The sequence below is a fragment of the Cariama cristata genome, unplaced genomic scaffold (assembly GCF_000690535.1).
Source record: "Cariama cristata isolate BGI_N322 unplaced genomic scaffold, ASM69053v1 scaffold10358, whole genome shotgun sequence".
In the NCBI taxonomy this organism is placed as follows: Eukaryota; Metazoa; Chordata; class Aves; order Cariamiformes; family Cariamidae; genus Cariama; species Cariama cristata.
This window is the reverse complement of record NW_009632851.1, coordinates 35,359-47,540: the sequence shown is the minus strand read 5'-3', so window position 1 is coordinate 47,540 and position 12,182 is coordinate 35,359. Positions and strand designations below refer to the sequence as shown.

At 36.6% G+C, this 12,182-nt stretch overlaps 1 protein-coding gene across 1 annotated transcript in view; it reads left to right on the top strand.

The window, feature by feature from the left end:
* The first annotated feature begins 890 nt into the window (after positions 1-890).
* HGF (hepatocyte growth factor (hepapoietin A; scatter factor)) overlaps positions 891-12,182 on the top strand; it is a 45,266-nt gene continuing 33,974 nt past the window's right edge. Inside the window, exons 1-4 of the mRNA XM_009706534.1 lie at positions 891-1,052; positions 5,516-5,628; positions 6,074-6,188; positions 10,768-10,910. Coding sequence (XP_009704836.1) covers positions 943-1,052; positions 5,516-5,628; positions 6,074-6,188; positions 10,768-10,910 — 481 coding nt within the window. The 5' untranslated portion in view covers positions 891-942. The remainder of the gene's footprint in view (positions 1,053-5,515; positions 5,629-6,073; positions 6,189-10,767; positions 10,911-12,182) is intronic.

Genomic DNA, 12,182 nt, shown 5'->3' with positions numbered 1-12,182 from the left:
TATGGAACAAAATATAAAAATATACATACATACCAGGAAAATTGTGGAGTTTTCTTGCAAAAATCAAAGACTTTTCTGCTTACATTTCAGCCAAACACATCTAGCCAATCTTCCCTGCTCTATTTTATACCCCTTCCTTTGGGCCTTTCAACAGAGACATGGAAACCAGACCAGTATGTTCTTTTTTGCAGAAATCTTTGCAACAGTGCAGACTATTTCCATGTTATGGCCTCTGCCTCCCCTCATCGTCTTGTCTGTAGGCTAAAACTCTAATTCAGTCACACTTAAACTGGACACAACACTCACACTGAGTCTTCTCCAGAGTAGAGGGAGGACAAATGATTTTGTGTCACTTCCAAGCTCTGGTTCTTTTCACAATTTGTGATGAAAGGTTTACTGTTTTAAGAACGTTTATCACATTCAGATAACGATTCTCTCTAATATTTACATCTTTTCCTTCTGATTGTAACTCCACTCTGTCCATCCAAAAAAGACCTTTGTTCATCTTTTTGACTTGAGTTTTTCACGGAAAGATTTGTAAGATCTCAGAGTATTGCCAGGCATATTTTGGGGGTTCTGAAAAAAATTTTAAAAGGGTGAAAAACCTTTCTCTTACCTTTTTCCAGCATTATGCAAGTCTTTATTTAAAACTAGTTTTGCTATAATTCCTACTATTCCTGTTTTAAGAATAGAGATCACCATCTAAAATAATAAATTCTTCTGCAGCACTAGCTTATACCTTATTTTTGTGAATTTTGCTATGCTTTAGATACTGATGTTCCTATAATTCCTAATAAATATTATTCATATCTAATGTCACTTTTAATCTCAGCACTCTTCTTTACAGTGTTGTTTATTTTCTTTTTCTTCTTTGCTTCTTTCTTAGAGGGTAAAGGAAAAAGGAGAAATCCTCTCCATGACTTCAAAAAAACAGGAGAGTTGATGCTCATTAAAGTAAACAAAACACTGGAAGTAAAAACCAAGCTGTTAAATACCACTGAGCAATGTGCCAAGAGATGCAGCAGGAACAAAGGCCTTCTGTTCACTTGCAAGTAAGTTGTGTATCTCTATTATTTTTATTATTTTTTTTCCTAATGGAACCTATATAACACTCTTTGACCAAAGGTCTTCCTGTAATTGCCGTCAGTGGTAGCTTGTACTGAGGACAACCTAAAGACTGTGCTTTTCGATTTCCATGATCTTGTTCTACCTGTGTAGAGACTGTCAGTCTTTTCTGAAGCTTCATCTGAGTTGTTCTGTCTTTTTAGCTTGTCCAGTTTGTAATCTTTTCCTTAACATAGCTGAAAAAATGTACTCATGTTAAGATGTGGATGACTTGTGCTGCACTGTAGTGTTCAGTGAACATTTCTGAGATTTTTATGTCTCTTATAAAATGGTTATTGTCACACATCACAGCTGCAGTATTTCAGCACCACTTCAGACCATATTCTGTCCTCATTCTTTGCACTCTGCTGAAATCGATGGGAACCTCACACATGGAGCACAGATACATGCGTTGCTGAAGTTCACTGGCAAGTACTAAGAATCTGATACAATGGAATCAAACCTTCTGGGCTTCACAATCATTACAAGTATATGATAGCTATTCCTCGGCATCTGCTGTCTCTTAGAAACACATCATGCAGCTGATTGCTTGTCTGCCTTGTACATATTCTCTGCTATTTTTTGGAACAAATCACTATTATTTTTCCCATGTATTAGACTTAAATTATCCCCCTGACCTCTCTTAGTCTAGACCATTAGCAATAAATGAAAGAACATGAATGCAGGAGAATCTTGGAAAGAATGGATGACTTCTGTACTGGTGAGTACTGGGATAAATGTGAGCCTGATCTTGAAATATAAAAAACTTTTGACAATCCCTACAAATGGAAGCTAGACCAAATGTGGTAACAAAAGCTCTTCCTTGGCAGAAAAGATCCTTGACTGTAATTTAATCCTTCTTTAAGCCTTTAATTCCAGTGTTGCAAGATCTAGTTTGTATTGTTTTGTACTTTGACTATTTATATATGTAAACAATGAACAGAGTTTACTTATTTCTGTTAGAAAATATTTTCCAGGCACTAATATTTTTCACATGGTACGAGCCACTCCTTTTCCTATTGGCAGAGCTTCCACTGATATCATTGCCAAGTGGATCAGGTTATATTCAATACAGCAAGAGATGCTTTTACATGAATAATGATCTAGAATCTCTTGAAATTTTTAAAATTTTCTCATTTTTTCTGTTGGGACAGTGTCTGATGGATTCATTAAGGGACAAATTCTCCCTGCCGTAATCAGTCAATAAGACAACACAGAGGAGCCATGAGGCACTTTGAGAATACAGATTGGAAGAGTTCTACTCACAGATAGAAGAATTGCAATCAGTCACGTAATTATTTTGCACTGAAGATGAAAAAGAATTACAAATCTGGTTAATCATGCTCTGAATTTCCAATTTTCCCCCACATATTTTTAACAAGGAAGGCTAGTGTAAGTGATTAGGTCTTGCCTGTGCTACCACTATGCAGCAGAGCAAGAGTGATTTTCTGTATCTGGGAACGTTCTTGTGTTTCCCATTTGGCCCCAGATGCGTCCTATTGTAGTGTGCATAGTTCTTTGATGCTACTGCAAACATGTATTTGACATGTGTTCCCTTTTAAAAGAACCAGTGATTACTCATGTTTCCCTTCTATTTCTAGGATCCCTAGTCCTTAACTTCATACCAGCATATGGTTACTACAAGGTGACATTTGTTGCCAACTTAAATTAAAACCAATTAGTTTACTGGTTGCTGTGGGAGCATTCTAAAATAAGAAAAGTAACAAAAAATGGCATTTTAAAAACTTGAAATATAAGACTTGGATTTTCCTTTGTTTATTGACATTTTCATGGCTTGATTCTGATGCTCCATATCCATGCAGTAGTTCTCCATCACTTGAGTCACAGCACTGATGTTTTATTTTCTGCATGCAAACTCAATTTGTTTAAATATTAAGATCAAATAAAATAGAGATACTTTGTAACATAACTGTGATAATAGCACTGGGAGCAGCAACACCTAGGTCTGCATCCTCTGAGATACAGAAGCAGGAAAAGAGTTGGGTTTCTTTTCTGCCAGAAGGTGATAAAGTAACAGACTACAGGCACTACAGACTTATAAACGATCAGTCACTCCTTATTTTCTGGAGGAAAAGAAGTATTAAGACAATGTTTGATTTACTTATGATAAGTTTCAGTATCACTTGCAAGTAAATGTTGATAATTATATTCAATAATCATTAATCCTTGCTGGTTTTAACTCTGACACCTTTTTGTTGGAGCTAATATATGTCAGTTCTCAGAATGGACCTTTCCTCTTTTCCCTTGCTATCATGCTTGCACAGACCTTGATAATTTCCAGCTGAGTTACAAGATCCTTATCTAGACTTGTTTCTTCTTAATAACAGTATTCCTAAAATCCCCTATCAAAGTACTCCTTAGATTTGCTTACCTTGTCTTTTTGATTTCATAACTGGGCATCTTTTTCTGCCTTCCCTATCAGCTTTATTAACCTGCTGCTAAGCCATTCTTATTCCTTTATTTCACTGCCATTTGCAGTCCATTACTCCTACTGTTTTTCTTCAGTCATCCTAACAACTTTTCCTGCTATGTTTCTTATGGATTAGAAAAAGATAATATAGTTACTATTTTATTGGCTACGCAGATGACTTTTGCAGACTTGTCACTTCCTTACCTACAAAGTTGTGCCTGTCTTATCCTTTGTTATTTGTTTAATTTCTGGAGTGTCTTTGTGTTTATATGGAAAGGGATTCCAATACAGACCACAGGATTTCAGTATCTGATCAGAAAATCTACCGATAGTAAAAATACTAACAACAAAAATTGTTGTGATCAGCAGTATCAGTAGAAGAAAGTCCAAGAATTTTCTTAAATATGTTGTCTTTGGAAGTGTAAAAACCCTCCAGATTTGGGTCCAAGAAAAGATTGTTAGAAACTTTTATGTGAAGAAATGGCTGAAGCCAAACTGGAAAGAAACCAAAAGGCAACTGAAAGGCAAAAACTGAAAGAAATGTTTGTAAACACTACATTCTACATTCCCACTTTAGGAGGGAGGAGAGGAAAGGAGAATGTAATTGGAAAGGCAGGAAAGGTCAAGGATATTTTTGTGAAGATGGAGTTAGAGGCACTTGGATACGCTTGTATTTGAGAACCAGCCAGAAGAGAACAGAAGGCTGAACAAGGGCAGAAGGATGAAGGTTAGCAGGTTGGAAACATTTGTAGTCAACAGAGTAGAGAGAGCAGTTGGATGTAAAATCTGTTTGGTGATGGAAACGATAATGAAGAGAATGTTTGAAAGAGAGAAGAGTGGGGAGGCTGGATAGGATCTTGTAATTTTCTTAACTGAAGCCAGCAAGATCTCACACAGAAAAATTTGTATGGTGAACTAAGTGAACATCAAAGACCTTTGAGTTGAGGGATGTAGTGCTCAGGAATAGGGCACAGCCAAAGTATGGATGAAGTGTAGGAAATCTGTGTCTGCTTTGGATGTTATCAAGTAGTGTTAAAATGGCTTCTCAGGTTTGGGATGACTGACAGAAATGTAGACTTTATGGTGGTCTAGAGACAATAGTATCATGTCTGTGATTTGTTACTTGATTCTAAGGAGAAATTAAGGGGAAAAAGATTTTTCAGTGTTTTTTTGTCTTTTTTTTTTTTCCTTTTCTTTTTTTCTTATTGGAATAACTGTTGCCTCCCCCCAGGCAGTCAGCTCTGGTTTTAAAATCCTTTAAAGTATTTTACCTACACTTAAGGAATTTCCTTTCAAAATGATGCTAGGAGAAAAAAGTCTGCATATTTCATTTAAAATATTGAAAGAAAGTGCTTCTACTCTTCTGATTTCCGTTTGTCTTTCTTGCTCCCAAAAAATCCACTCCATTCAGCACCTGTGGTACTCTATCTTTGAAAGAAGTTAAAAAGAAAACAAGAGCAAAGCAAAGCTGTAGGTTCACTATCACAGTTTAGATTATTCATAAAAATAAAAATAATCCTGTTTTTAAACAGCTCTGTTGTTCACAGACTCCTTGTGCTTGAATTTTCCTCAAATCATCAGTGTGAGATACTTAACTATTTGAGAGGCATATTGTAGGCACAGCAAAGAAGATGTTTTAGAGTCTTCCTTTTTTTCCCCAGAAAACAGCACAACTGGGGGCACAAATGCTGTCTCAGTCACATTTATCTTACTTTGAAAATAAAGATCTTTAATGACAAGGGAACTCTTAGATTAGTGTGAACAACCAGGCTGGTATTTAATATAATGGCCACATCAATTTAATTTCTTTGTTTCTTTGTTCTTGTCAGCACAGTTGTGGGTTTAAATAGCAATTTGGACTGTTTCTCTGACTTTCCCAGTAAAAATAAATTTGATGTCATTGCATGCTCCTTGGCAAGCCATGTATCATTATTATAAACCACATAGAGATTTTTTTTCTCATCCAGTTTTTCTTTGCAGGGCCTTTGCTTATGACAGAGTTACAAAACGGTGCCATTGGTTATCCTTCAACAGCTTGACAAATGGTGTGAGAAAGAAGCAAGACCATGCGTTTGATCTGTATGAGAAGAAGGGTAACTGATTTATTTACTGATTATTTTTTTTCCAGCTATGGAGGGGGAAAAAAGATGAGGTCAATCAGTGACTTTTTGGCTGTAGGAGCATCCTGGGCATGGGATGGTTTTATGCATTCTGAAAGCTGCATCCTGCAGTTTTATTTACAAATATCCCAGCTTTGCTGTCATGTTTGCTCAGTTTTCCAACCTACATATTTGCCACCATCATATGTACAAGTCTGAATTACTACTTAAAAGATAAGTTCTATGAGTTACTGTTATTGACTTAATATTGCTTTTATTTACCTCATTAATGAGTGGGGGACTTAAGTCCTTAGACATGGACTTTTGGTCAATTAGATACTTTGGAAACATTTTCAGTAGCTCTCCTTGGGAAGTTAGTGATCAATATTTTGGAAAAAAAGAGACTTTTAAGATGTTTTATTCTCTTTTCCTTTAACAGACTATGTCAGGAATTGTATCATCGGAAAAGGAGCAGACTACAAAGGAACAATATCCATTACCAAAAGTGGTATCCAGTGTCAAGCCTGGAATTCAATGATCCCTCATGAGCACAGGTAAGAGTTCAGGAGCAGAGACAATGGGAATAGTGCCCAGACAGCTTGGTTTGACTTATTAGCAGACAGAGAATTTATGAGAAAACTGACCTTAGACAACAAAATCTCTTAGGTGTATTCTTACCTTTCCCCAAGAGTTGCCATACTCCAGATCCCAGAAAATCCTTACCTTCATGGGCTTTCTCCAAAGAGGTCTCTTCTAATGCCAGCCTGTGTGTCTGGATCCCTTCCTTTCCTGAGTTAGTTTTTTTTAGCTGTTTATGTCCTTTTGATCTCTTAGCTACTGGCAGAAACAAAGCATCTGCTTAGCTACAGCCTGGGGTCTGGAAGTTTATCACTGTTTCTAATCAACTCCCAGGAAACGGGTAACTTTAAAAAATACATTATTAGGAAGTGAGGGATATTATGGATATTAATCCACCTATTTGATCAGTATATAATAATTGTTACTATATTTTGCATAGTTACTATTAATTCTCTATTATTTGTGGAATATGTTAAACTCTATGATGCACTTAGACCAGTCAACAAATACATGGAAAGGACTGAACAGATTATTGAAATCCTTTCCTTCAGATCATATAAGCAATAACTAAAACTGATACAGCAGGTATGGGACTTTACTTTTGAGTTTAAGACCTGATATACTGAGGAACTGAGGCCGTATCTACACCTTGAGAGTAGACTTAGTTCACCTATATTGGCTAAGAAAAAAGAGAAGAAAGCCAAAAACTGAAGCCAGAAAGAGTAATGGTAAAAATAAATTCAACCACAACAAATATTGCTGGAAACTAGCAAAAGGACTGTGAAGTACTGGTCTACTCTTTGACCATTTCTCTTTGAACCTTTTGTATTGGCTTTAGCCATTTAGATAATAAACCCTTAAGAGCCAAAACCAAAGTGTCCTCTCACCCATAAGCTTTCTATCCACATTGCTGCCTTTTGCTCTGGACTCCCAGCATCAGCACTTTGCTTAGGAGGAGCCAAGCTGGGGATTACTGGTGAGGAACTGGGCTGTGCACTGCTCAGTCCTGTTCTGACCAAGTCTAGCCAGTGTGCAAGATGATATCTTGGAACAACATTAAAAGGCAAAGGATACTTGGGTTCTCTCCTCTTATGATGTGTTACAAAGCTGAGCCTCAGGCTTGAACTTGACTGGACTTGGCTGTTTATAATATAGATGGTAGTGTGCCTGATCTTCAGTGTGGGAACAGACGTGTTCTTAATTGTGAACATATGATAAATACCATCAGGTCCCACAGCAATGACCTCTTGAGACTCAACACCTTGAAGTATACAATCTTCATCTATTAGAAGTGAAAGAATTCTCAATAATTACAGCCTAAGCAAGAACAAGCATTTAAACTATATAATATGCATATCACTTTATATAATTAAAGAAAGAGAAGTATCTGGATAGCGTATATTATCACTAAATTGCATTTTAATATACCGCATAAACAGTTTTATCTAATACATTTGGACAGCCACTCTTCTATGATGGATTTTATGAGAATGACTTTTCTCCTGCCTTGTGCAATAAGTTTAATTTTTAAAAGGTCGCTGGATAAATGAGGTGGCAGCATACTAATTTTCTTTTTCAACATCAGAAAATATGATTTCATCATCAGAAACATGAGGGAGATGGGAAGAAGCAGACAGTAGTGGTGTGTTTGGAACTTATTAGTATGAAAGACTTAGATTTTTAGATCAGTTTCTCTCAACATCTTATTATCACAAAGTGCCATTGGAAAATAAATCTCTTTTTCATATTCAAGGCAGAAATTTACTTTACTGATTTTTCATTATCTTTCTAGAAAGAATTGAAATAACTTCAGACTTTAAACTTGTGCTTGGATTTAGCAAATTATGTGTTTATTTATTTGTATTCCAGTAGAACCTGGAGACTCTCAGCTGAAATCATAGTTCCATTATTTTCGTCTCCATCCTAGTACAGATTACAAGACTATCTTTTTTTTTTCTCTCTCTTAAGAGTTTTTTATATAAATGGATAAAGCCAATGCAAAAAAGGTTCAAACAGAAATGGTCAAAGAGTAGACTAGTATTTCAGAGGCTTTTTGCTAGTTTCCATGACACTTGCTGTGATTAAACCTGTTTTTACCATTACTCTTACTGGCTTCAGTTTTGGGCTTTTTTCTTTTTTTCCTTACCTAGTATAGTTGAAATAAATCAGCACACAGTTTTAGGGGTGGATCTGTCTTCCATTTCTGGGTGGGTCTTTGCTGCATCTCATCTTTTCCTCCCTCAATAATGTTGCTTCAGTACCTGTTGAAGCCAATTGTATATCTGACCCATCTTGAGTTTCTAGTGCTATTCATTTAGATTTTTTTTTTAATGTTCTGATAGCATATCTGGCATACTTTGAAATGCCTTTTTTCTATATTTGGTAATACCCATAACTTCTGAGCAGAAAGATTTTCCAGCAGGAAAAGGAAATAAAATGTTCTAACACTCACTGACATACTACATTAACACATATACTGTTGCAATGTCCCATCAGAAAAGTTTGTGCAGGGCTGTCTTTAGCTAAAAAAATTTGAGAGATTTATATTACAAGACTACAGAGGAAAAATAGAAGCAACAATTTTATAGGCAACAATAATGACATAAAAATTATTCTCTTCAAGCACCAAAAATAAGAAAAGCACTTTTAAGTAATGCTTCCACATTGCATTGACTTGAACTGCAATGCAATTAATAGAGGTATTTTTCCACTTCAGTTAGTTCAAAGATTTCATTAACGGGAATAAAACATGATTAAAATGTCACATGTCAGAATTTTCTTTTTGATTCTCTTTCTCTGTCTCTTTTTTTTAGTTTTTAATTTATTTGTTTGTAACATAGAATTTGCCAAGGACAGCAGGAACCACACATCTCTCTTTTGCTTTTGTGTATAAATTAAATTGGTGTCTGTATATAAAGACTATCCCAAGTGCTTAGTTCAGTTTCCTAAGCTGTAAGTCTCTACAGTCTTCTAAAAGAAGTTAGATGAAATGATATTCCTTTTTTTTTTTCGTCTAGAGTATAGATGTGTTTGAATTCCCTTGGTGATTAAAAAAACCCACACCAAAACAAAATAAAACAAACAAAAAACCCAGAATAAAAACCCCAAACAAACACCCAAAATAAAGCATTAGGCATTTTCAGACTAAAAGGTGCATTTTTCTTTAAATATACCGAAGAAGAAAAAAAAACTGGAACAAATCTTAGAAAGCTCAAAAATTAAATGAATTTATTAAGTTGAATTACAAGTTTTGTGTGATGCCCTATGTATTTTGCCCAACTTTTCAATTAACAACCAAAACCAAAATCTTATTGGAATTGAGCATAAGTCTGAATTTACTGTGTCTTTTAACTACAGGAATTTAGCTGCTGTTTAAACATCAGTGCAATGAAGCCAGCAGCTAAGTGCCACTGGGTTTGTCTGCAATGTGCAGCCTGAGTGTGGTCTTGAGCTCTTGCAATGACATTGAACAGATCAGCTCTGGAGTTGGGCTCCTTACTATGGGGTTAGCTATACCCTAGTTTGTGGGGAAAATTAACTAGCATTACTTCTGTGTATAAGTATAAATATATATATATTTAAGTGCACCTGCATATATCTCTATATGTCAGTGTGTATGTGGGGGTTTCTCTAGAGATAAACATGTAATTTTACGGACAGCTAAGAACACAAAAGCTTGACCCTGGACAGTTTAGGTCAGCTAGGTTACTGTAAATGACCTAATTTGTATGATAGCAATGATGATGATTGGACTTGATCTTTGAGATCTCTTCCAACCGTAATGATTCTATGATTCTATGATTCTATGAGTGAGTCTATAAGTAGCAGACCCTAAGGTGGACTTCTAGGGCTTGTGGCAGAACATGAAGCAAGACAGCTAAAGCAGGATCTGGGGAAAATTCTGATGCTGAAATGCAACACAGCCCATGGTTTCAGGCAGCGAAAGCCTCGGTGTGTTGTGTCACACTGCTCGCTCACACTCATATGCTCCTCATACTCAGTTCTAGCAGTTGCATGACCGGGGATGGGAAGAAATTTCTCTGCTTGTGGGCTTTATGTAGTAGGTGCACACTAAGCCTAGCTGGGCCTGCTATATGTACACAACATGCATAGAAAGGCAGGTCTGACATGGCTATGGACCCAATGAATTTTTCCCCTATGCACCCAACACATTTTTCTCCCTTGTCCAAGGGCATTCCACCATTGTATGAGTAGTTGCAAGCTTGCAAAGGAGAGCGCAGCAAGGACTGGCAAGGAGCGTGTTGCTGCCTTTGGCTGTACAGCAGAGAGTTGGCTCTGGACACCCGAGGGATGGGAGTAAAACTCCCTACAGCAAGGTGTGGGCTAGACAAATTCTCCCAGATTTAGGCCACTGATTGAGTAATCCTTACTGAAGACATGTATTTGTGTACAGACAGATATTTGGGAGTGTGCATTTGTTTAGGCAGGGTGGAGAGAGAAATGTGATTGTTTCTAACTATTTGTGAAAAATAGTATGATTAACACCAAAGTTTGCATGCTCTTATACTGTAATGATTGTCATTTTAAAACTAGCTTTTTGCCTTCGAGCTATCGGGGTAAAGACCTGCGGGAAAACTACTGTCGAAACCCCCGAGGGGAAGAGGGAGGGCCGTGGTGTTTCACCACCAGTCCGGAGATGCGCCATGAAGTCTGCAACATCCCCCTTTGTTCACAAGGTAACCTGGCACAGCTCACGCGGAACATTTCCTTTTCTCTGCTGACAACAGGTACACAGAACTTCCAGTAGTTTCAGTGACATTTGCTTATGGATTTGGAGAAAGAATAGATGATTTCTCAGCAATAATAACGCATGTAGCAAGAAAACTAGTTGTCAGAGAAAGAGGAGATCTTGTTATGTTCCAGTACTCTGGAAGACTTGAACAAGATTTAGGCTCAGCAGCTTTTCTTCAGGTCATGGAGGAGCTGGAACAATGAAGTTGTGCTGATTGCACAAATATGACCCTTTTTTCACTTCTCTAGTCCATAGTGAATCCATTAAAAATTTCAGTATTGCTATGTGATAAAATCTTCTAGTGCCATTCCATGATAAAATCAACTTACCTTCTTCTTTTTGATGAAAATATAGATACTGAATTACAGGACAAAAGCTCAATCTAAGCATACATTTCGTTTTTCAAATGAATACTGTAAATACATAAAACCTTTTATAAATCCAATCCCATTCAACTTTCAAGTCACAGAATTTGAAAGACACTTCATGTGCACCATTGCATTTGTTGATTTTTAAGTTCTGTTCACTTCCAGACTAAGCTCTTATATCATGCTAATCAGCCAATTCAGTTCCAGTCAATCAACCCATTTAAATTCTCAAGATAGGATGCCTCTAATTTTCCTGTTAATGTGTCATGTGCAATAGCTATGCAGTGATGGGGGAAGAAAACGGAGAAGGAGGGAGGAAGGAAGAGAGGGAGGAAGAGAACAATTTACAAGGAGCTTGAAAACCTATTAAAAGCTAAAATGTAAAGATCAATTTAAGTGAGCTTCAAATGGGATAAGACCTGGAGCTCACTGCAAGATGAAGACTTTGATACCGGATGTTTTGACTAAAGAGTGAGATCTGTAATTGCATAAATCAGTATTTACTAAGTTACAGTTGCTCTAATTAAAGGACCCTTGAGAAATGTGTCTATAGTTAATTATGGTGAATTAATTTTATATTTTAAGACTTTTTAATCTAAATTATGAAGCATATTTTGTTCAATAGTGATTTCAAATCCCTTTGGTAGGTTATGCCCACTCTCTTTCACCCCCACTTTCCCAAACCAAGGCTGCAAAGGTATGGCAGTTTAAGCTGCCAAAAAGAATTAGTATCGAAGAAACAGTATCATATGTAGCTGAAAGTGCTGGGCATTTAAAGAGACAGACTATACTGCCTTGAAACGATGATTCAGCCACTATTCTGTGCTTAACCTTGTACTGTAATTATA